General features: G+C 51.2%; 3 protein-coding genes across 3 annotated transcripts in view; 1 reads left to right on the forward strand and 2 right to left on the reverse strand.

Annotated features, from left to right (window-relative positions):
* The window catches only part of LOC132332980 (hydrocephalus-inducing protein-like), a 35,654-nt gene extending 24,558 nt beyond the window's left edge, over positions 1-11,096 (forward strand). Inside the window, exons 13-20 of the mRNA XM_059857706.1 lie at positions 1,523-1,755; positions 2,574-2,674; positions 3,928-4,063; positions 4,516-4,680; positions 5,563-5,715; positions 7,531-7,769; positions 8,990-9,158; positions 11,061-11,096. Coding sequence (XP_059713689.1) covers positions 1,523-1,755; positions 2,574-2,674; positions 3,928-4,063; positions 4,516-4,680; positions 5,563-5,715; positions 7,531-7,769; positions 8,990-9,158; positions 11,061-11,096 — 1,232 coding nt within the window. The remainder of the gene's footprint in view (positions 1-1,522; positions 1,756-2,573; positions 2,675-3,927; positions 4,064-4,515; positions 4,681-5,562; positions 5,716-7,530; positions 7,770-8,989; positions 9,159-11,060) is intronic.
* A 1,429-nt stretch (positions 11,097-12,525) lies between these two features.
* On the reverse strand, positions 12,526-19,603 carry LOC132332981 (hydrocephalus-inducing protein homolog). The gene is made up of 9 exons (XM_059857707.1): positions 19,345-19,603; positions 18,373-18,481; positions 17,535-17,783; positions 17,049-17,191; positions 16,486-16,707; positions 15,170-15,330; positions 14,541-14,659; positions 13,598-13,742; positions 12,526-12,850 (listed from the first exon to the last, which is right to left on the reverse strand). The coding sequence occupies exons 1-9, from the start codon at positions 19,387-19,389 to the stop codon at positions 12,526-12,528; spliced, it is 1,518 nt and encodes a 505-aa protein (XP_059713690.1). The 5' UTR covers positions 19,390-19,603.
* An 811-nt stretch (positions 19,604-20,414) lies between these two features.
* Positions 20,415-22,436, reverse strand: LOC132332940 (hydrocephalus-inducing protein-like). Its single transcript, XM_059857681.1, has 3 exons — positions 21,809-22,436; positions 21,201-21,433; positions 20,415-20,616 (listed from the first exon to the last, which is right to left on the reverse strand). The coding sequence occupies exons 1-3, from the start codon at positions 22,143-22,145 to the stop codon at positions 20,461-20,463; spliced, it is 726 nt and encodes a 241-aa protein (XP_059713664.1). The 5' UTR covers positions 22,146-22,436; the 3' UTR covers positions 20,415-20,460.
* Between the last annotated feature and the right edge of the window lie 143 nt (positions 22,437-22,579).

The raw sequence follows: 22,579 nt of genomic DNA on the forward strand, positions 1-22,579 counted from the left end.
CATGGAGAGGCCAGCTTTCACTCTCTCGGGGCCTGGGGGCTCACCCTGGTCTCGGGGCAGTACAGAGATAAGAGCCAGTCAGGGAAATGGGAGGGAGTGGCTCAGGAACATAGGGACAGATGGGAACAGGGGAAGGAGCCAAGGGGGTGTAACTTAGGAGAAGCCCCCCAGGGCCTCCACACACCCCCAAGGCCAAAACTCCCCCAAAACCCCTGTCCCCCTTCCCAGACCAAGGGGAATATTCACTATGAAGTCTAAACCCGTAATAATGAAGTTCATGAACTTTCTAAGAAAACAAATTGCCCTTCCTGAGCTGCTTCTTCCCCACCCTGCATCACCACCGAGGCACTTGTTAAGTTGCCTTTTGAGCAAATGAAAGAAGAAAGGCAACAGATGGAAATATGGTTCTGAAACAGGAGATTGATCCTGCTGAATCCGATTTCATTCCTAAGGTCTCTTCAGCTGAAGGCAGCTGTTGTATCTTTGCTTCTTTGTAACTGTTGATTGTTGTCTGCATGTGCTGAGCTCAGTCTCCTTTGAGGTTTTGACATCTGGGTTTGTCCTTTTTGTGCCTCTCTCTCCTCCCTGCTGGAGTCACTGCTGGAGCTGGCAGTGGTCACTTGGATGGGCCCAGAGAAACTCTGGGCTGCGCCTGAAGTTGTTTTTTCTCCCCATCTGTGTTCCAGGGACTCTTGGTGGGCAGGCCCGGGGGAGAAGTCTCCTCCCCACAGAGCTGGCCAGCCCAGCCAGGTGTGCACTGCAGAGCAGGTTGTGGCTGCTCTGCGGGCTCTGCAGGACATCCCCACCATGAGTGGCTGTATCTCTGGCTTTCCAGGATGGAAAGCAAATCTCAGAACTGAAGTGGGCTAAACCCTTGCAGGCAGCAATCCCAGTGAGCAGCATGGCTGTGATGTCCCTGTTTGCTGGGTGAGGTGGGACCTGATTCCTAATTGCTAATCTCAAAGCAAGGCTTGGGTGTGCCCCCAGCTGAGTGGGCTCTGAGCTGTCCCGTGCTCAGTCGGTTTGGCCCAAACCACGAGATGCCTTAAGGGTCCTGCAGAGAGAAGCTGCATTAGGGTGCTTTGCACCATGTTCTAGTTCCTGATTCCATCCTCACTTTCTTTTGCTGTAGCGTCTTCCCAGTGACAACTCACTGTTTGTATATCTTGAAAACTGTGAGAGTGTTGGCAGACTTAACAGGGAATTTGACAGCTTGAATTCTCAGAGTAAATGCTGGTCTGGGTGCACACCCATCACTGAGAGATAAGTGGTGCTGGTTTGAGGCAGGTGAGGGAGCACTTGCAGTGTTGAGCAGGGCTAGGAGGGGGCATTTTCAAGGCTGCAGTCTGGAATTAGTGTCAAAGGGAACTAAGTGACGATTAATTCCTCACGCAGCTTCTCGGTGGGCTGTAGTTCAGATAATAAAGAGCTAAACTCTAATCCCACTTTCATCCTGCCAGGATATTCACCCCAGGATCATGCCATCATGGGTGCCTGACTGGATATTTGTGTCCTTTCCCAGGCTTTCCCTACACCCAGTGCTGTCGCCTCACTAACATCTCCTCAGTGCCGCTGACGTTCCAGCTCCGCATGTCGGACGATGGCACGCAGCCGGCTGTCGACAGCATGGATCAGATCCGCAGGCACGGTGATCCATCCTGGAGGAAGGGAATCCAATTTTATGTGGAGCCAAAGGAGTTCACAATGAATCCCAGCCGAAGGACCATCCTTCCCCAGGGACACCAGGACATCGAGGTACAGCCAGAGTCCAGCCCCAGATGCTGCCGCACCAGGGCTGAAGCTGCACTGGAGTGTGGGAGGGGGCTTCAGCTCTGGTGCCAGCTTTGAGCATGGTGGGAGGGAGAGATCTGCACTGCTGGGAGGCCTCTGCTAGCTGGGTTACTCTGGATGTTCCTCCAGGAGCACTGTTTGGTTTCCAAAATCATCTGCTGAGGTCACATACCATATGGTCAAGTACTGAAGCCATTCTTGTGTTTTTGAGAGCGATTGATTTGATTGCAAGTGGGCAGAGCAAGGATGAGGGCAGAAGGTGGCTGTTAGAGAGATGTCATTGTATAAAGCAGTTAGCCTTTCTTCTTGGTCTCATTTCCCCACTCCTGGGGAGCAGAAGGATTTATGTTCACTGCAGGAAGCTCCAGTAGAGACAAAAAACTGTAGCCATGAACTGCCCAGCACCTGCTGGGCCACACTTTGCCCTCAGCTTCCTGCTGTAAAGCTGAACTCATTCTGTTCAAGTCAGCAGATTTCCTCTGTGTTTATGTAATTGTTGTCAGATGAAAAATTGGCCCCTTAATTTGAATACAGTGGTGCATAAAGCTTTAGTCTAATGTTTTAATGTAACTGACCTATGCCCTGATAGCAAGGTGTGTTTAACACATCTGGTATTGCCAGAAGGCTTTTGCTACTCTCAGAGACTGTGCTCTACACATGGAGCAGCAGAAGAATTAAGGCAAAATCTGCCCTTTCCTTACCATGAAACAAGAACTGGAGGATATCACATGTGGGTAATGAGGTTTTGTAAGGAAGAATTTACTGTTCTTCTCTTCCACCAGGTGACCCTGTGTTCCAACACTGTGATGGATTTCCGCCGGAGGCTGCTGGTGGACCTGGAGGGCATTGGCCAGGGAGTGGCAAAACTGTTCATCACAGCCAGGTACCAGCCCTTGCCTGGCCTCCCCCAGCCCCTGCCTTGCACAGGCTTTGCTGGCTGCAGCTGCCAAGGAGAAGTGCTGCTTAATGGCCTCATGTTGTGCCAGCTGGACATGAGAACAGCAGGGCTTGGGCAGCAGCCTGTGGTGAAAAGCAGCCCTGCTCACAGCCCAGCACGGTCCTGGGCCCTCTTCTAAAGGGACCAGGAATGGTATCATTTCTTGGCCTGGGTTTTGGTGCTTGAGGCGCAGCAAATTTCCCAAGGGCCTCTTCTCCTTCTGCCTGCAAGAGGTGGAGTTGTGCTGGTTGCAGCCACCATGCATTGGTTTGGGACACACCAGGCAGCCTGCTGAGAGTCAGGGTCTCCTTCTGCTCATGAGAGCACATGGCAGGGGAAAGTGGCTCACAGCAAGAGTGGTGAGGGCAAGATCTTATGAGGGGAAAGCAGCCCTTGATGTCGCAGGTCAGCTCTAGTTTTTCTCCTTCCCTCTGCTTCCCATTTTGAGCTTTAACGTTCTCAGACTTAAACCAAAAGTTGTTGTTGCTGCAGCAGAATTGCATCCTGCTGTGCTGCTGTGGGTGTCAGTTGAATGCCCAGAGGGATGCAGCTCCCTGGTGCTGTTCCCTGTCCCAGGCAGAGCCATCCAGTCAGTGCCTGGGCTGCCATTTTCTAAAGCAAGAGGAACTTGTCAAGCAAGGGGACAGTCAGTGCATGGAGCTGTGGAGTGAAGGACCAAGGGAGCTGTAGGACCTGGGAGGGGGTGATCAGCCACTCTGGAGGGCAGCTGGTGTCTCGTGCCCTCCAGGGCTGGGGCAAAGAGCTGAGTTCTCAGGCAGGGTAACAGCACCATGGGAGAGAAGAGAGTCATTTTTCCTGAGACACCAGAGCTGTGTGTTCCTTGAGCCTTAGTGAGCACTGACCCTTGTTGGGAAGGCTCGCCCAGGGCTCGTGGATCACTGGGACTGTGACAGGAGTCCTTGCAAGCCTTCTTGGGTAAAGGAGGGGCTGAGGCAGCTGTGGCACAAAGTGCTCTGCCTGGGGCACTTGGCAGCCTCTGGGTGCTGCCTCTCAGGGTTTGCCCCTCCTTGACAAGACCTGTTTGAGTGGGAAGACTTAGAAGGCAATTTATCACTGTAGGGCTGTTAAATATCTATTTGATAGTGACCAGTGTTATGCTCCATTTTACAATCTTTGGGGGTAAATGTTCTCCATTCTCTCAGTATCTCTGATTCCCTTGGGATCATCTCTTTGCCCAGATGTCTCGTTCCTGAGCTGCGAGTGTACCCTGAAATCCTGCTCTACGATGAGTGCCACCTGAAGGTGCCCTACGAGAGGAAGTTCCTCGTTGCAAATAACACCGACCTTCCTGGCTGCTATGGGCTTATTCCCCAGGTTTGGCATCACATCCACCTCCTCCTGTCAAATATTATTGAGGAGATTATTGGGGGAAAAAAGGGTTTGGATAAGGCCTTGCTGATTTCTATTCAATCTTAAAGATCTGCTGAGAACAGGATCCTACCCGAATGTAAACTTGAGGAGGCAGTTTAACCTCCTGAGGAAACAGTTAATGTTCTAGTCTAGTCTTCATGGTGTTTTCCTGTGGGAGATCTTAGAGGGTTGTGAAAAGCTGCTGCATCCACAGACACCAATGCCTGTGCTGGCAGCCTCCTTGCAGGATCCCCTGGGAGTGCTAAGCCTACAATTCTTGCATCTTGTTTGTGCCTTTTACCTTTGTCCTGGGGATTTTTAAACATGAGTGTAATTTGCTGTTGCGGTGGATGTTAAGGAGTTTAAGGTTTCTTCAGAGGTCCCTCTAAAGTTGTATTTGGTTCTGTCCCTTCCAGAAACGCAAGGAGAACTCTCCTGTGCTCTACTCCAGCCCCAAGCCCTGTGGGATAGTCCAGCCTCACAGCTTCGCAGAGATCCCAGTTGTGATCGAGGTGCAGACATTAGGGGAGCATCGCACCAATGTTCTCATTGGCGTGTTCGGGGATGAGAGAAACCCACGGGTGAGTGCAAGGGGAGCTGTGTGCCTGTGGGCACCTGCTCCTGGCAGGGGCACAGGGACAGGGATTCTTCTGGGGAAAACAGGCACAGGCTGCTGTGGAGAAGGACAGGAGGGATGGGTGGCACAAACAGCTCGTGCCTCATAGGTGGTAATCTCAGTGTCTGACACAGAAGGTAGTTCATCTAAGCTGGAATTAAGGATTATTTTAGTTAATTAATCTTTAATGCTATTAATTTTGGAAACATCTGTTATAAAATGTCATTTCTCTGAGCACAAAAAAGGAAGTCAGAAGACTTCTGGGAACCTTGAGCTTTCTGTAAAAGAAAGGAAAGCTGGCATTTGAAGAGTGGTTGGAGAAGGATTTAAACTTAATATTAAAACATATGGAAATGAGGATGCTAAATTCCCTGGATGGCACCAAACATCTGAACCTGGGCCATTGTGGCACTGTATGTAAACCAGTCACCAGGAAGGACAGACAATGCAAGCTGTGCCAGGACAGGCAGTGCAAGCTGAAGTTTGACAAAACAGTTGCTTTCAACCATCAGTCTGCTTACCCTAAAGAGGAGGGTTTCTCCCCACCAGAATAACCAGTTGTTTAACTGTCAGCCTCATCTTAACTAGAAATTCCTTGCAAAGCTTTTAGCTTTGGGCCAATAATTTGTGGTTGGAATGTTTCTTATACCTTAATCCTTTTTCATTTGGAGGTGCATATGTAATTTTTTTATTTTTCCCAAAAGCCTAGCATTTCAGCTGTAGAGTGGAAGCAGTCCCTAAAGAAATAACTTGAGTGGGGTTGAGCTATTAAAGTTTTTTTAGCTTTCCCTGTTGTGGTATGATTTGGGGTTTTTTTGAAATCTTTCTTGCCTGCTTCCTGGAACAGAGAGTAGAATTACGGAGCTCTGGAAAGCTGGCAGAAATCTACCCAAGCACAAGGCTGATAGAGTTTGGCAAGATCCCAGCACTACAGCCTACTTCACGCAGCTTTACCCTCTTCAACGAAGGTCTCGTCCCTGCAGACTTCAGGATGGAGGTCGTAAGTATCTGTGGGGCTGTTTTTCAGGGAAATGGACTGGTCAGTAGCAGCCATGACTTGGTTTTTATAGGCAAGATATCCATATTGCCCTGTGTGAGAGGAGGCAGGATACTCCCAATATTCCATCTGAGCAAGGCAAGAGGAACCTGGTCTGGAGTGGTTTTAGATGGGGCACCCCTCAGTGAAGTCAGGTGCAGAGATGTTGGAGCAGAAATTAATCTGGATTGTGTTGACAAGTTCTCCCTTAATTTTACAGAAGGTCTTTAGCTTTGTGTGTCACATTTTTGGAACTCTGCAATCAAGAGAAACCTGTGGTCCTTTGCTCCCCAGAGCATGGATTTCACTGTGGCTTCCTTGTCCATCTCCATTTGCTTTGTGCCACACTGCTGTTAATAGTAGAGAGCAGGGTGTGAGGTCTGTCCTCAGACTGCTCGTGGGGAGGCAATTTTCACACCTCCTGTGGGTCAAGCCAGCTGGGCTGTCCACACAAAGACAAGTGTGGGGGTTGTGCACCCCCCCCAACCTGGGATCTCTGTGCTATTGAAGAGCATCTTTGGGGACCAGCTGCAGAGAAGGGCTGTTCAATATGTGGAGGCTGCATAGGGCAGAAGGAGCTGGGGCTGCTCCCCTGGCAGGGGGAGCAGGGCTGGTGCAGCCAGGAAAGGCTGTGCCTGGGGCTGGGTGGGATGTCTGCTGGAGGGGGAGATCTGTGAGGAGCTTGAGGTTTGTTCTTTTTCATGCTGGCTGTGTTGAACTTGTGGAGCTGGTTAAAACCTGTACTAAGGACTTGTTTGTGTCTGTGGGTAAAGCATCAGGCCATGTGGGAGAGTCCAGCCACAGCCTCCTGGGCCAAGGAGGAGGGTAGTGAATTTCCTCTTGCTGCTTTTCCAGCTGTTTGGGAGATAAATGTAACCTTAAAGTGAGGGATTTTTCCAGGAGAGCTTTTCCTGACTCCCACAATGGAGTTGTGCTTTCAGCCTCTGCAGGGAGCAGTGCACCTTGGCTGGGTGGTCATGGTGTGTAAAGGCTGGGTTTCACATGCTCCTACCAGGGTCAGACCTGCAGAGCTGTGTCTGTACAGCTGTGCTGGTGCAAGGCCTTTCCTCCCTCCTTCGGGCAGCTTCTAGCTCTCTTGCCCAATCTGTGAAGTCCATGAGAAAGCAGATGACAAGAGTTCTTGGGAAGAGTGGGCCATGCCCACAGAGCACATGCATCCAGTTTTCTTTCTGCTTCCTGCTTTCCTGCTCTGCTCTAACCATTTGGAGGTGACTTTTCCAAAGCAGAGGGCACTGGGGCACCTCTCTACGGCTGATGATGGGTGGGGAGTGAGGGCTTCAGTCCTTTAGGGGATGTTGAGAAGCACTGATGGCCCCTTGGGAAAGAATAGTTTGGTGTTGGGGTTTTGCACAACTGGTTTTGCAGAGGTATTCTTCAGGCTCTCAGCAGTATCTTCCAGCTGTGTGGTTTCTGCGGTGGGATTTGAGCAGTCCTGCCTTCCTCTGGCCTTGAGCCTTTGTGAGAAGCCAGGAGAGAGAAAGCAGCTTTCCTTGGCACACACTCCAGAGAAAGATGGGGAAGGAACACTCTCCTGAGGATAAGCATCCCTTGGGTTGGGCAAAACTGGGTTAATTAGGTGAGTCTGTTAAAGGAGGGGAAAACACAGGATGTATGAGCTCCGCTGTTGCCCAGTACTGTATTTTGGGGATTTTAAGCCTTTATGATTTTTATCATCCCCTCTTTAGTCTTTTTTTTCTTGTACCCCACAAGAGACCAGGGTGTATGGTTTCCTAAATGCAAATTATGCTTGTCCTACAGGCTCGCAAACCCCACTGCTGTGCCATTGAACCCAGAGAAGGAGTGATCCCTGCTGGGGGTGAGGTGCCTGTGTCTGTCACAGTAACCCTGGATGACACGGGGCCTTTTGCTGTCCCTGTCCAGCTGTTCATTGGGAACAGCCTTTGGACCGCCTTCGGGCTGGTGGCTTTGGGCACTGGCACCACGGTTGTCATAGACAAGCCATTCGCCCCGGAGCTCAACCTGGGATACCAATTCAGGTAGGAGATCTCTCTACTCCCACCTCTCCTCCTGTCTCAACAAGGAGCAGTTTTGCTGTAGTCCTTCAGGCAAGGTCTTCTTCAGTGTTCAAAGCCCTGACTCCTTCCCTGAAGGCAGAGATTCCTTTAGAAACACGTGATGGCCAGTTGAGAGTTGTTAGACACCTTCAAAAGCCACTGACAGGGAAACCAGTTGCTAAATTGCCACTGAATTGTCTTTAGTTCTAATACACTGATGTCCTCACTTGATCAAGTAATGAGCTCATAGGCTCCCCCAGAGCAAAAGGTTCCTGAAATGGCGCCCGGATGAGGCAGTCCCTCCCTCCGTGTGGCTGAGGGACCAAGGGAAGGTGGCATCAGACCCTTCCCTTCCAAAATGGCAAGCAGGGGCCTCGGGAACAAAGAGACAGGAGGGTGACAACCCCCACTGGCAAGGCAGGAGCCCACAGAGCAGTTCCAGAGGCAGATGGAAACTCTCTGGTTTGTGCGGGGTCTGCACCGCCGCTGCTGCCGCTTCCTTGTGCTGTTCAAGGGCTCTGCTGCTGCCCTGCTCTGCCCAGGACCTCGCTCGACTGCCAGCAGAGTTGGCAAAGTTCACTTTCAGACAGTTTCTAATGCAAAATGAAGTTTCTACAAATGGCTAGCAGTGCAAAACCAAAGCTACTACGAATGAGAGAGGCTCTGCTCCCCCGCTGTCCTCTCCTGGAGCAGGCAGATGATTTTTACCTGCTGCTGGGGTCATCCAGAAACTGCCTCCGAGCCGGCTTTTAGAAATGTCTGCAATCATACCCCCACACACAAAGTCCCCAAGTGCAGGATCTCAAAGATTCACTTACAGTTTCAGGCACAGATTAATACAAAATACAGCAACAGTATGAATCAGCCCAGAACAAACATTTTGGAGGAAAACACCACCTCCTGTTAGCCTCACCTGGAAAACATTATATTACCATTATAAACATATTTCCCTTTGCAATAATAACATCAAAAGGGCACCTTATCAGACACTATTTCTGGTCCACATTAAGAGCTGGAAATGTAGACAGTCTCCAAGCAATTAACACCTCAGGTTGCTCACTGGGAGCAATCTGATGACCAGGGAAATAGCAGATTTTGCATCCTGCCTTCTATTCTAGCCTGGTTCCCAGTATTCATCAGTTCAGAGTAACAAACAAGGGCCACCACTTCTATCAGCTCTTCTGGAGTGTGGAATGCTACAGGCCACCTGAGGAGGAGGGCCAGAGTGTCTCAGACCTCAGCAGCTCCCAGGATGATTCCCAGAGCCCCGAACGTGCCAGCCCCGTGTTTGGGCTGGAGCCAGTGTCGATGGACCTGAAGCCAGGCCAGTCTGAGGACATGGTGCTGCGAGGCTTCTCCCACATCCCACAGGTGAGGTCCCCACCACGGGCTGAGCCTGTGGAACCATCAGATCCCCTCCCCTGGGCTTGCTCCACAGTCCCTTGGCATTTGCCTGGGGAAATGAGCAGAGGCCTTCAAGAAACTCCCTCAGATCGGCCGTGTGTGATTTACAGCTCGTTATCAGATCAGCCCAAATATAAAAGGGAAAGAACATATAAAGTTTAAAAAAAAAAGGGGGGGGGGGGGGGGGGGAGGTTGAAACGCAACAGTCTAAAGATGAAACAGCAGCTGCATTCTTCTGTGGGAAAGTTGGGGAATCCCGAGGGGGAAAACGGGGCACGGCTCGGGTACCTGTGATCCAGGGGCGCGGGTGGCTCCGGGCAGACCCCGAGGCGAGGCGGGTGCCCGCTGCCGAGCGCTGTCCGGCTGAGGGGTGGGAACTGCGGGCTGAGGGATGGGATTGCCGGGCTGAGGGATGGGATCTGCGGCCGGATAGATGGGATCTGAGGGCTGAGGGATGGGATCTGCGGGCTGAGAGATGGGATGTGGGGGCTGAGAGATGGGATCTGAGGGCTGAGAGATGGGATCGCCGGGCTGAGAGATGGGATCTGAGGGCTGAGAGATGGGATCTGCAGGCTGAAGGATGGGATGTGGGGGCTGAGAGATGGGATCTGCGGGCTCAGGGATGGGATGTTGGGCCTGAGAGATGGGATCTGCGGGCTCAGGGATGGGATCTGCGGGCTGAGAGATGGGATCTGCGGGCTGAGAGATGGGATCTGAGGGCTGAGGGATGGGATGTGGGGGCTGAGAGATGGGATAGCCGGGCTGAGCGCTGGGATCTCGCGGAGCTGAGGGCAGAGCCCGGCCCCGCCCCTCAGGAGACGCCGCAGCCGCAGCGCCGCCCCAGCGCCTCAGGGTGCGGCCGCCCTCGGACTCGGGACAGCCCTGAGCCTTCCCCTCAGCCAGGCAAGAAGCACTGCGAATTGTAGAACCGTCAGGGGTGAAAGAGATCTTTAAGACCATCAGTTCAACGTCAGGCCAACACTGACACTGCAAACCCTAAACCACTAAACCATTTCCCAGTGTCAGGTTCAGAGGCCTCTTTAACAGCTGCAGGGATGGCAACTCCACCACCTTTCTGGCCAACCTATTCCCCGCCCTGAACAGTGAAAATTATTTTCTAAAATCTAACCTGAATTTCCTCTCAACGTGAGGTCACTTCCTCTGGCTCTCAGTGCAGGCCCAGCAGAAGAGAGCAGCCCCCCCTCAGTGCACGCTCCTGTCAGGGAGTTGAGAGAGCGGTGAGGTCCCTCCTGAGCCTCTTCTCCAGACTGAACAAACCCAGCTCCCTCAGCTACTCCTCATGGGACATGTTTTCTAGAGCCTTTGGGAGCCTTGCTGCCCTTCTCTGGACACACTCAGCCCCTCAATGTCCTTTTTCCCGAGGGGCCCAGAGCTGACACAGCACTCGAGCTGTGGCCTCAGCAGTGCCCAGCACAGAGGGGCAGGCACTGCCCTGGTCCCGCTGCCCACACTGCTGCTGATCCAGGCCAGGTGCCATTGGCCTCTTGCCCCCTTGGGCACACTCTGGCTCACACTGAAGCGGCTGGTGACCTGCAGGATGTGGCACTTGGCCTTATGGAACCTCACACCCTTGTCCTTGGCCCATTGATCCAGTCTGTCCAAGTCTTGTTTTAAGCAGGATGCAGCCTTTGAGTTTTCTCTATCTCAGATTTTTTGGAGGGTGCTAGAACATGTTAGTAGCTGGCTTGCACCCTCCTGAGCAGAAGCAGCTTCTGAAATGCTTACTCAGCACTGTCAGCCAAATAGACCCATTCTCTGGGAGGCCACACGCATGTGGCTTTCCAGTGGGCCTCTCATGAGATGCCTCATGTGAGCTGTGTTGTGGACAGCCTGTGCTGTTCCTGTCAGTCTCAGAAGACAATCACTGTTTCTCCTGTTGGCTGACCTGGAGAGGGTAATGGATTTTGGACACCATATCTGCAAGGAAACCAGTTCAGTTGGCTGGTGGTGTGTTGAGGGTTATGGGATCCCAGAGGTCTTGGTCTAGGAGCTGAGGTCAGGAATGCAGCACAGAGCTGCTGTCTAACCCGGGGCAGCAGAGTGGCTTTGATTTTTTCCCTGGAAAAACAGAGGTCAAAAGGCAAATTGACTTTTCTTCTGTGAAATGCAAGGGTCTGAGAGGAGCTCCCACCAAAGCCTGCCAAAGCTATTTAAGCAGTCTCCTCAAATGCTGTTCAAACAGGCTGCTGCTTTTGACTGTGCAAATATGTAGGCAGGAACTTGTAAATCCGGACACAGTTTTTCTCTGGGACTTCCAAATCTGGTTGTATCGCTACCAACACTACCAAAATAAATATCCAGTAAAGTCTGATATCCTTTTGCAATGTGCTTGCCAGCTGTTCTCTGTTGCCAGAGTCCTACAGAGCATATTGGATCCTGCTTCATAGGGATTTAAAGAGTTTCTGAACTTCAGGAATTAAATATTGAAGTAGATGAAATAGAGCCTAGGTGCAGTAACAGAGGGAAAAATGGAGCTTGTGAGCTGATGACTCTGGACATAATTTTTCAGCACAGAGATGGAGTAATGGCTGCTTTAACCTACCAGACTGGATTTACTAGAATAGTTACTGCCGTTTGATTTCAGCTGTTACACCATCACTAAAAAGTCATATATGGTAAGATTAGATAATATTTGGGTTTCTTCCTGCAGTAGGTGTTAGTGGACAAATAAAGCAATTCAATTACCACTAATTTTTCTGTCTTCCTTGGGGTGGGAGGCAGCTTTTAATGAGATTGATTCTCCCAAAATAAAATAATTTAATAATGGCAGTTAAGGCACCAGTGGACAAAAAAAGTTTGGCTGTAGCAGATAACTGTACCCTGAGGCTTGAAATAGATTGCAGCCTCGTTGCACACAGCAAAATCTTGTCAGCCCCCATGTCAGTCTCCCATGAACCTCCCTGATTTCCAGACCCTTCCCTGCCAATCCTGGAAGTACTGCTCTCTTCCCTTGTTCATCAAATGTGGCCCCACCCCTTTCTCTAGAACCATCCTTGTCCATCACCCTTCTCTCGGAGTTCCATTGGGGTGACAAGCGTAATTCCCTCCCATGTTATCTCCTATTGGTTACCTACAATCTGATCCCCGCCCTATGTTCCTCTCTTGCTGTTCTACTATTGGTTATCCTCCCCGAGTACCCTCCCCGGTTCTTAAGCTGCTGTTACCCTGTTGGAGCTTTGTCACTTGTCTGTGGGCTCTCTCGGGGATTAAACCGTCTTGAGAATTTATACAAGTGGCTCCTCTTGTCTCCTTTGTTCCGGTTTCCTTGGCTCAGGGTTCCTCTCAGCAGCTGCACAGAGCAGCTTTGTTGCCTCTAGGAGTTGGGCAGCCCTGCTCTGCTGCCACCCAGACCGGCTCGAGGGGCGGAGAGGGTGCAGCCACTCTTGGCGTGGGCCGGGAGGTGAGGGCTGCAGAGGTCTCTGGTGAAGGGTGGGAGACCAGCAGCAGCAGAAGGCACGATGTTGCTGGTTCCTTCAGGAGACTTCAGCTGACACAAATTCTGCCCCTTAGGTGCTGGTTTCTGCTTCTTGGCTCTCTGGCCTTTCTCTCTCTGCTCTAATGGTTTACCAAGACTCTTCTGTTCCTGGGCTTTCACAATTACCTGCCCCGTTTTTTGATTTGGCTTCGGGTTAGGAATCCTAGGAAGAAAGGGACTGGTATTAGCCAGACAGACATTCTCAGCCAGTTGCTCTGCAGCTTGCTACATCCTTTCCTTGTGCAAGCAGTGAGCAGCAAATTAAACAAATGCACTCGCTGCATGGAAGCTGCAGAGGTGCAAGGGCAGGAACATGACCAGTAAAGTGCCTGGGGACCAACTACAGCACTCAAGGTTCCATGTAGAAAAGCAGGCCTTGCTTGTCCCAAAAGAAAGCAGAGCTAGGGACTTGCTGGTTCCTGGATCTCTTCTTCCAGATTTTGCAACCTTCCCAGTGTCTCCCTACCAAGGCCAGATGATCTTTTTCTGCTCCTGTGGGTGTTTCTGCCGCCTCTCTGGGGCTGCCTGTCTCCAGGCTCACCTCCTCATCCCAGTCAGAGGGACTGAAGGGAGGGTGTTAGGGGATGAACCAGGCTGTGCTTGGTGGTGCCCAGCAATGGGACAAGAGGCAATGGCAGAACCTGAACAGGAAATTCCACCTGAACCTGAGGAAGAACTTCTTTCCTGTGCAGGTGCCAGGTTGCCCAGAGAGGGTGTGGAGTGTCCCTCACTGGAATTATTCCAGAGCCCTCTGGACACAACCCTGTGCCATGTGCACTAGGATGAGCATGCTTACACAGGGAAGTGGGACCAGATGATCTACTGTGGTCCCTTCCACCCTGTCCCACCCTGCGATCCCCCAGTGACACCCATCAGAAGCATGAGTTGGCAAGTGCTAAATGTTTCCCACCTGCACTGCAGGGTGGTCTCAAACGTCCCCTCACACTTTGGGGAGAACCACATGTAAAAGGCCTGCTTCTGGCCAGGGTAGATGGTGCCACAGTAGGGCTTGATGGAGAACACTGACCAGTCACAGATGGCATCTGGGAAGACCTCTGGGGAGGGACTAACAGGGTGTGAGTGGTGTAGCGTCTTGGAACAGTCGTGCTGCTTTGGCTGCTGCAGCTGCTGCTCAGAATCCTGCTGCTGCTTGGCCAACTGCTGCAGCTGCTGCAGCTCAGAAGGATGAGTTTCAAAAGGATGCTCCTGCTGCCACCCAAAATGATGCAGCAGCTTTCTGAGACACCCTGAAGGTTCAGAGGAGAGGAAATGACCTGCAGAGAGGAAGAGGACACCTTTCAAAGATAAAATCCTGTCATTGGAGCACCAGCAACTCTGCCTCCTGCTGCAGGTAGTTGGAGGAGAGCTGGGATGCACTTGGAGCATCTCTGGCCAATTACTTTCAGCAGGAAATAGAGCATCTGGGAGCAGGGTCTCTGCCTGCAGCACAAACTCCTGTGCCAAAGCAGGAGAGTTGGTTTTAGACGGTGACTTTGCATTTGCCCTGGAGTGGGGAACTGCACACAGACAGTGGCTACAGGTCAGCTCACTTGTTACACCATTGTTTTTCCCAGTCTCAGACTTTTCAAAGAGTCTGAGATGTCCCTGATGTCCCCCTTCCCAGTCCTTCCCAGTCCACCCAGCACGTGGCTCTCCCCAGAGCCTGGCTCAGCTCCTCTGCAGAGCAGAAGTGGCAGAGGAAGAACAGAAGGGAATGAACAGCAGATAGGGACAAAAACTCTCCGGCTGCAGCTGGGAAGATGCTGATGAAAGTGGACGTGTGGGCAAGGATGAAAAAGCAATTCATGTTTTGGAGTGACGTGGCAGAGTCTTCTCCCCAGGCCCTCAGCTACCAAGTGAAATGCCCTTATGCATCAGAGCAGATGAGTATTGCTTCTTCACTGCTTCACTGTCTTCAGCTTCCTCCCAGGAGTATTCCAGGGCTACCTTCCCTGTGTTGGATAGCCTGAAACTGAAAAGCCAGAAGGAGGAATAAAAAAAATGTCCAATAAATATAAAGGAAATAGTACAGTAACATTGTCTGATGGACTCCTGGTACCACTTTCTGCTGAGGAGCATCTTCTACCCCAGGCAACCCTGCCATGCTCAGATTGCTGTCCCAGGTGGCCCAAAAAAGTATTTTAAAGCCTGGAAGTTTAAGAGGAAAGGGCCAACATGGTACCCAGGACACTGAAGCTAAGGGGCTTACTCTGGACTTTAGGTCTTGGTTTGACTGCAAACTTATTCCTGAGCAGATGAGGACAGGTGACATGCAGTGAGGGCAAAGCCATGGCTGTTCTCAGCAGAAAGGTGTGGCAGCACTGAGGCTCTCCTGAGCACCTCCACCTGCTTGGCTTTGTGTGCACATAAATGGGCCTGTGCTGGTTTGGGCTGGGGCAGAGTTCTGGCAAGCAGGCCCTGGGCCAGCCCTGGGCAAGGTCAGCTGCTGTCCCCAGGGCCCTGCCTGGCCTCCAGCACTCACGTGGCTATCCTTGTCTGCAAGGGGGAGGTATCCTTGAACTGAACCACGGTTGTGCTCAGTTTGAACTGGGTGTAGAAAACAATGGCACTGAGGTACACCTCAGCCTCCTGGCTGCTCTTCTCCAGCACAGTGTGAGCTGGTTCCGGGACTGTCTCGACCACCTGCAAACAGAGGAAGGAGAAATCACTAAGCAGAGCCCAGAAGGTCAGGCTGAGAAGGGAATCTTCTGGCCTCCAAGATCAGCCTCCTAAGGGACTAGAAAGGACCATTCACTTTTACTTCCCTGGAAAGATGACAAAATTGGGAGTGTTCTGCTCAGTAGTTTGTTCTACCGACTGATCCAAGCGATCACTACCACAGCTGTTAATATCCCCATGGAGACTATAGCTGTGTTCTAGTCCCTGTACTTCAACCTTGTAGAGGGACTGGCTTTTTTCCTGTCCCCTATAAATCCAGCAGGTCTCAAAATAGGGATAAGTTCCCCTGCTGGAGCTCTGTGGATGGAGACTGAAGAGCTCTAGAAAGCACCTTCTTGTCTTAGGGGAAAGTGCTCTCCAGATGTCATGTCTGGAGCAACAGCCACGCTGCTGGGAGCTGGGGATGGGCATTTTGGGGTGTGAAAGATCTCACTAGGAAAGTCTTCAACCGCAGATGTTCTGATAGAAAAGAGGATGGTTTTTAGAGGCCTTAAAATGGTCCAGAAACCCAGAAAGAACCTTCACCCACGATGAGTGTTTGTGGCAATAATGACAATAAAAGCAAGAGTCTCTGGAGATGGTCCTTCTCTGGACTCCTCCATAGTCATACAGTGCCTGGGCTACTTCATGAAGAGATATCCCACACAATACAGAGACCACAACCAAATTCTCTGGTATCCATGCAGACAAAACTTGGAGTTCACCAGCATATGCAGGAGAAGTGTATTTCTCTCCACTTTAAAAGAAGAGACAGAGTGCAGCAGACTTAACTCCTTGTTGGTGAAAAGGCACCACATGAGATGAAGAGATTTCAAACACCATAAAATGGGATAAAATCATAAAGCATTGCCTTCCATTCAACATGTGCTGCAACACTTGTGCTTGTGGCACAGCCTGATAGTTGAGTGTGGCTAAAGGTCTCTTGTCAAAAGGCTTCCCCATCTTGTGTGAGTGTATCTGGTCACTGTGCATCCACCTCTCCCCTGGAATGCACTGCTGGTGAACCTCTTGGCTGTCCAATGTCAGAGGAAGCAGGAGCTGCTCAGCCAGCAGTGATGGTGCTATGGTGGTTCTTTCTGTAAAAGCTGGATTGCCTTTCTTTGCTGTTCTGCTTCTTACCCTCTCTTTTTTAAACCATCTGGCTGCCAGGTCTTTCCTGGGGATATCCTTCCACGTCACAATGCACATTTGGTCATCCCAGTCTGGAACCTTCCTTCGTGGCCGCTTGAAGTTGATCTTGGTCACCTTACATTTCACAAGGCGCCTCCTGAAGGTGCCTGGGACATCTGCTTTCAAGGTCACTGTGATGCCCTTGGCACAGCCAGGATGGAGGTGTCCCACCTAGGGAGAATCAGGGAGGGAGTCGGGACCAAACTGGAAGCACTGCCAAAGGCAGGCCTGACAGCAAAAGGGACTGATGTGGGGAACAGCTGTGCCAGGAATCTGCACCTCAGAGAGGATTTATGTGAAATTTGACAGACAAAAGTATAAACAGAAGGTGCCACCTCCCATAACATGAAGCCTTTTCAGCAAGGCTGGCTGCCTTGGTCCAGCCAAGCCAGGGACTGCATCTCCTGCGTGGCACTGGAATGGGCTATCAGTGGCATGTGAGGATTCCCTGCCAGCTCCTGGGAACACCAGGAGCTTGAGCAATGGGGAAAGGAAGAGCAGTCCATGCTCACCTTGGGGGAGAACTGGAATATGGCATCTGCGTCCCACACAAAGCGCATGAACTGCGTACGGGTGTGGTTGGTGATGGTGAAGGTCCTGCGGCAGCGCTTCCCGACAGGACAGTGCCCAAACTGGATGTGATTTGCTCTGACAGCTGTAAAGGAGGAGAGCAAGGGATCTCAGCATGCAGGGAGCTCCACCTGCCCGCTCACGTGCACAGACACCTTTATGTTCAATGCTTCCTTGCTCCAAGCCTTCCTCCCTCTGGAGGGAGTTCCCCAGGCAGTTCCCCATCCCACCACCTTCAGGGAAACACCCTGGCACACCCCTAAGCCAGTGATGTGCAGCACAGCACTCACTGCTCTGCATGCATGGCTGCCACCCCCACAGGCCGGCAAGTCCCATGGGTGACAGCCCAGGCCTGGCTAGAGGGAGGACACACGTGATCAGACGTTGTCCTCTTCCTTGCTCCACCTTGGCAGCCTCTCCTCTCTTACCATCAATGATGTCTTTCTTTAGACTGCTCTTGGCATTCCTCTCCTGGGGGTCTTCCTTTAACCCATCAAGGGTGAATTCATCCATGTGGCCTTCACCCACCAGCTCAGTTAGGGTCAGGCAGGAGTCCCCCACTAACAGACAAATCTTCCCTTCCAGACGTTGAGCCAGGGTGGGTTTGAAAATGACATCAAACTCTGCCGATTGCCCATGACGCAGAAGAAAGAAAGGCTGCTTTGCGGGCTTGCTCTCTGCACAGCAATGGAAATCAGAGTTAATTAATACAGCTGTACTGAGGAAATATTTCCATAGGATAGATGAGGAATAAGAGGTGAAACCAGCTGCCTTCTAAGCACAGATTCTACCCACAGTGGTTCCAGACCCTCTTCCTATGTTGACAAGACTGCCACCTCCAGTTACAGCACCGCTTAAGCAGCTTAACCTCAGGCTGATGCCCAGCCCTCATTCCATCTACTTCCAGCCAGCTCCAGCCATATGCCAAGCTCAGCCAAAGAGTGCTTTTGGCTTTTGCTGGCTGGCTGTGTGCTCAAGGGCTGTGTCTGTTCAGGCTGGTACCTTCCCACATGCAGCAAATACCTCAGAGGGTCCACTGAGATAGTGACAGTCCCCCACAACTCAACCCACCACGTCTAGAAGAACAGAACAACTTCCTACAACTTGCCAGGAGAAGACCCTGCAAAAAGGCCCCAAGAAAAGCCTGGGGGACAGAGAGCCCAAAGAATGAAACTGTGCCTAACACCTGGCTGCTGCTCAGAGAAGCCAAGAGCAGGGCACATGTCTTCCCTCTGCATGATCACACTTCATGGTTAATGAATTTACCGTTTCTGACGGAGTCCCCTTCCACATTTCCAGTTTGGAATGTCTTGAATGTGGAGGCCCTGCCTTTCAACAAGAACACTCCGTGCTCATCCTCCAGGTGTAACATAAACTGAGAAAAGGGAAGCCAGAGCACAATGATGCTGGTGTGAGTACGGGACGGCACAGAGACTGACACCACAGTGCTGCTGGTCCCGCATGGCAGCCCAGCACCTCTCCCACTACTAACAGCACTTAGCACAAAAGTTAAGTCAAACCAGCTGAGAAAAAAGGGTGTTCAGAGGCATCTGGATAGAACTGACACAGAACCACACAGGACAGAAAGTAATGAGCAGAGTGTGATTAAACCACAACTAAGTTTACTTAAAATATAGTAAACTGGGATTAAATACAATCTATGGAACTGGGAAACCACACATGTTCATGAGAACAAAAGGTGACCTGAGAGACAGGAAAATACTCCACCACCTTTCTTGTGTTCAACTTAAAGAAAAAGGACTGGATGGAAAATTTCCAAGAACTCCCTTTTTGGAGATGTCAGCTACTCGCTTAAAAAGAATTTCTGACACCTCTTCCCTGTGGTTGACAGCCTGGTCAGAGAGCGAGAAACGACATTAGTTTCTCACAGTGGACTTGTGAGACCTTTTAGGGAGTTGTAGAAACGATGATAACTTGTTAGTATAAACAACCTGCAGGTGGTGTTTTTCTACTCTGTTTTTCTGTTCTTCTCAAGGACTGTTTGTGAGAAAGATGTTTCTCTTAATTAGCCAATCAAGAAGAATGTGTCAAACCTGTCTATAAAAAGAGAGACCTTTTTGTATTAAACTTCTGCAATTCAGTCTCCTGGTGAATTTGTGTCATTTCGGGCTCAACGGAGACACCTCTTCCCAGGTCTGCCATGTTTTTTGGGACCCTTCCCCTGTGGGACAAGCCTTTGTTCCCAACCAGATCCTTCCTTGAGCAGGTGCTCCTCACCTTGACAGGTTTGATGCCGTTGTTACGGATGACCAGGGGGAGCATCTCTGTATCCTCCAGCTGGAGCCTTTTGAAGCGCAGCACGGCTATTTCCCTCTTGCTGCGAGCACTTGGGCGCACGACTGTCACCGGCAGTTCCTGCCCCTTCCCACTGATGGTGAAGGTCAGGATTTGGGGTTTCACTTCCACAGAGCTGCAGGAGAGGCGCGGAAACAATTTCAGCTGGCACTAACCCATTTCTCACTGGGCAAGCAAAGCACCAAGGGCCACCCACCTACAGTGTTTTCCCTGCCTGGTGCTCCTGTACCCCACAAAACACAGCCCCCCACCAGCCTCTTCCCAATCCACTCAGGACCATTCACAAGAGGAATCTGCTCCAAAGAGCCAGAGCCTTCCACAATAACAGTTAAAAATAATTTCATTTAATTGAATTATGCAGTACAGCAGGTAAATAAGGAGGCACCAGATGAGATATGGCAAATCCCCTTGCTGCAGTGAGATGAGACTTATGAAACAAGCAAAGGCACAGCACGAAAGCAGTACAAAAGCAAGAAGGCAGAAATAAATCATTGTCACCATCAGTAAAGATCATTTCCAAGAACAGTAAAAAAGCAATTGCTTATTAGCAATTGGACTTGTCTTGTTCCAATTCAGCCAATAAAGGGTTGAGGAAGGGCAGGTCAAAGCCCCAGTACACAGGTCCCAGGGCAGAGGAACTGGGCTCCTCTTTCATATCAGCTCCAATCACTCACATAAAATAGCCTAATGAATGCCAGGGAACCACAGAGGATCACTTAATTTTACAGAAGCAAAGAGGAAAATGTGACTGCTGTCTTGCTGGCACAGAAACCGCTTCTTCTAAACCTTTGTCCGTGGAAACGCCCAGGTCAGCTGCAGCACATCTGGGTAACTTCCAGTTGGCTACCTAGTATTTCCCTGTCTTGACAGTTCTTCATACAGAATAAACCATCAGCCTCATTTTTCTACTCTAAGAGTTACTCCCAGATCATCTCATGCCTAAGGCTACTGAAAGCATTACAGCTAACAAGAGGCCTGTGCCTTCCCAGGGGAGAGGCAGCTATCAGTGAGGCCTCCCCCAATATTTCACAGGGTCAGTTACCCCTTGGGCATCTCAAGGGAAGCCTCGAAGGTGCAGTCGTAGCTCTGCTTGTCTGGCGGAGTGAAGGTCACCGTAGCAACAGCAGAGGACGAGCCACGAATGGACATCTTGACTGGATCCAGCTTGAAAATGTTGTTGATAAGGCTTTGTTCCTTGGGGGAACCCAGAGAGCAGTGTTAGGAGAAAACACCTTTCAACATGACACAGTTTTATTCATAAATGCATTACTGAGAACAGCCCCAGACATTGTGTCTTTCTTCCTGCTTCCCCGGGCAGGCTCCCATCCTCCCGGGGAATGCTGATCTTGTGCTAAAGCATTGGGTGTTTGAGTGCAGGAGGCTGCCCCAGCCTATATGGGAGATGGGCACTGCATGGAAGACTCTGCAAATAACCCAGAACTGGCCTTCAAAGAGAAGGAAAAGCCAGGGAGCCTGAGGAGATGCTCTGCTTTGAGCCCTGACATGTCAGTTCATAACAGCCCCTCTCTGCGTGTGCTTCCAGGAGAGCTTCAGAAGGATTCACTTCTCCCACCAAAGACCCAGAGGTGTGAGCCAAACCTCTCCTGAGACATGCAGAATTCCACACAACTGTTCCCTGGCTCTGCTGCTCTCCCCTGCAGTCTGACCTGCACTGAGCTAGACTAGTCTGGGCCACAGGCAACAATGCATCTGGAGAACAAAATAGGCTCTCGCACAGCCCTTAGAGGGCAACCACCACCTTGGCCTCCTGTTCTTACCTCTCCAGGCAGGGGTTTGATGGAGAGGGCCACGTCACATGGCAGACGGCAAGCATTGCAGATACTGAAATGGGCTTCTGCCTCTTGCCCAACCTGAACCTTGCTGAAGATGAATCTATTCTCATCTCTGACAAAGAGGCCCGTGCCTTTCACCGACTGCAGCTGGTGGCTGAGGTCGGCGCTGCTGCAGATCGGATACTCCTTGAAGATTGACGCGACATTCTCAACAAGTCCTGTGGACACACCAGAGGGATGAGCACGGAGAAGCCTCCCTGATGAATTTGTCTAGACCCTGCTGGCCTCTCAGAAGGCTCGATAAGCCCTTTCTGCCCGGGTGACTGCTAAACCCAGCCTTGGGTGGGGGAGCTGGCTGTGAGGATGGAGCCCAGTCAACCTCAGTCTTAGAGAGCACTGCTTTCCTTTTATCCTTCCATGCATCCCTCCGAGCCTGGGAGGGATAATGAGTGAACTGGTGGACTTGAAGAGGGCTGGAACCTCTGAGGATTTTAAGGTGGGACACCAAGGCTAGCGTGCCTCTCTATCCAAGCAGCAAGTTGAGGTGCTGATCAGCAGCAAGTGTGACCAAGGGCACTGTGGGCAGTATGTACCTGGGACGCAGGTCTCGACAATCAGGGTGAAGGGAATGCCGAGGGGATTGTCTGTGGGGTCTCTGTCCATGATGTCAATGTAGATCTGCTCCTCCCATGTCCCCTCCTGCTCTGCGAGGCACTCCACTTTGATCAACTGCATGCGCGACGGATGGACGGAGCCGGAGCAGGGGGACACTGTGAACATGCCAAGCCTGAGGTGACCCTGCAGAAAAAGTTCCAGGAGAGGCTGATGGCTAATAGCTGTGCCTTGAGCACCCCAGTAAAGAGTACGTCCTGCCTTGGCCTCCAGATGGGCCCAAGCAGCCAGTCCCAGGGCAGGGAAGGATGACTCCATGGCCCAAAGGTAGCCCCAGGCTGAGAGCAACAAGCCAAGAGGAGCTGCAAGCCTGTCCCAAGTGGCAGAGAGAAAGGAGTTGGGAGTGTAAAGAATGAACGTGGTAGCTGTGATCCTTCAACCTCAGAGGTAATACAGGAGAGCAGAAATAGCTGTGAGAAATGATGGGAGACAGATAGGGGACTGGGAAGAAGAAAAAGTAATGTCTGAGCTCTGTGGACTGGGAGTTCAGTGGGGGATGTTTTTGCTTCTGAGGTGTTCACAGACCTATGCTGGCTAGCAGCTACCAAACACAGGACCTGCTCCCCTCTGTTGACCCCATAACTCCAGGTCACAGCCAGAGTACAGGACTGTCAGTAGGACTGAGCAGATACTGGTCTTGTAGACCACATCCCACCCTATGGCGATGAGCCCCCAGCCTGGGCACAGCAGCA

The sequence above is a fragment of the Haemorhous mexicanus genome, chromosome 12, assembly GCF_027477595.1.
Source record: "Haemorhous mexicanus isolate bHaeMex1 chromosome 12, bHaeMex1.pri, whole genome shotgun sequence".
NCBI classification, from domain to species: domain Eukaryota; kingdom Metazoa; phylum Chordata; class Aves; order Passeriformes; family Fringillidae; genus Haemorhous; species Haemorhous mexicanus.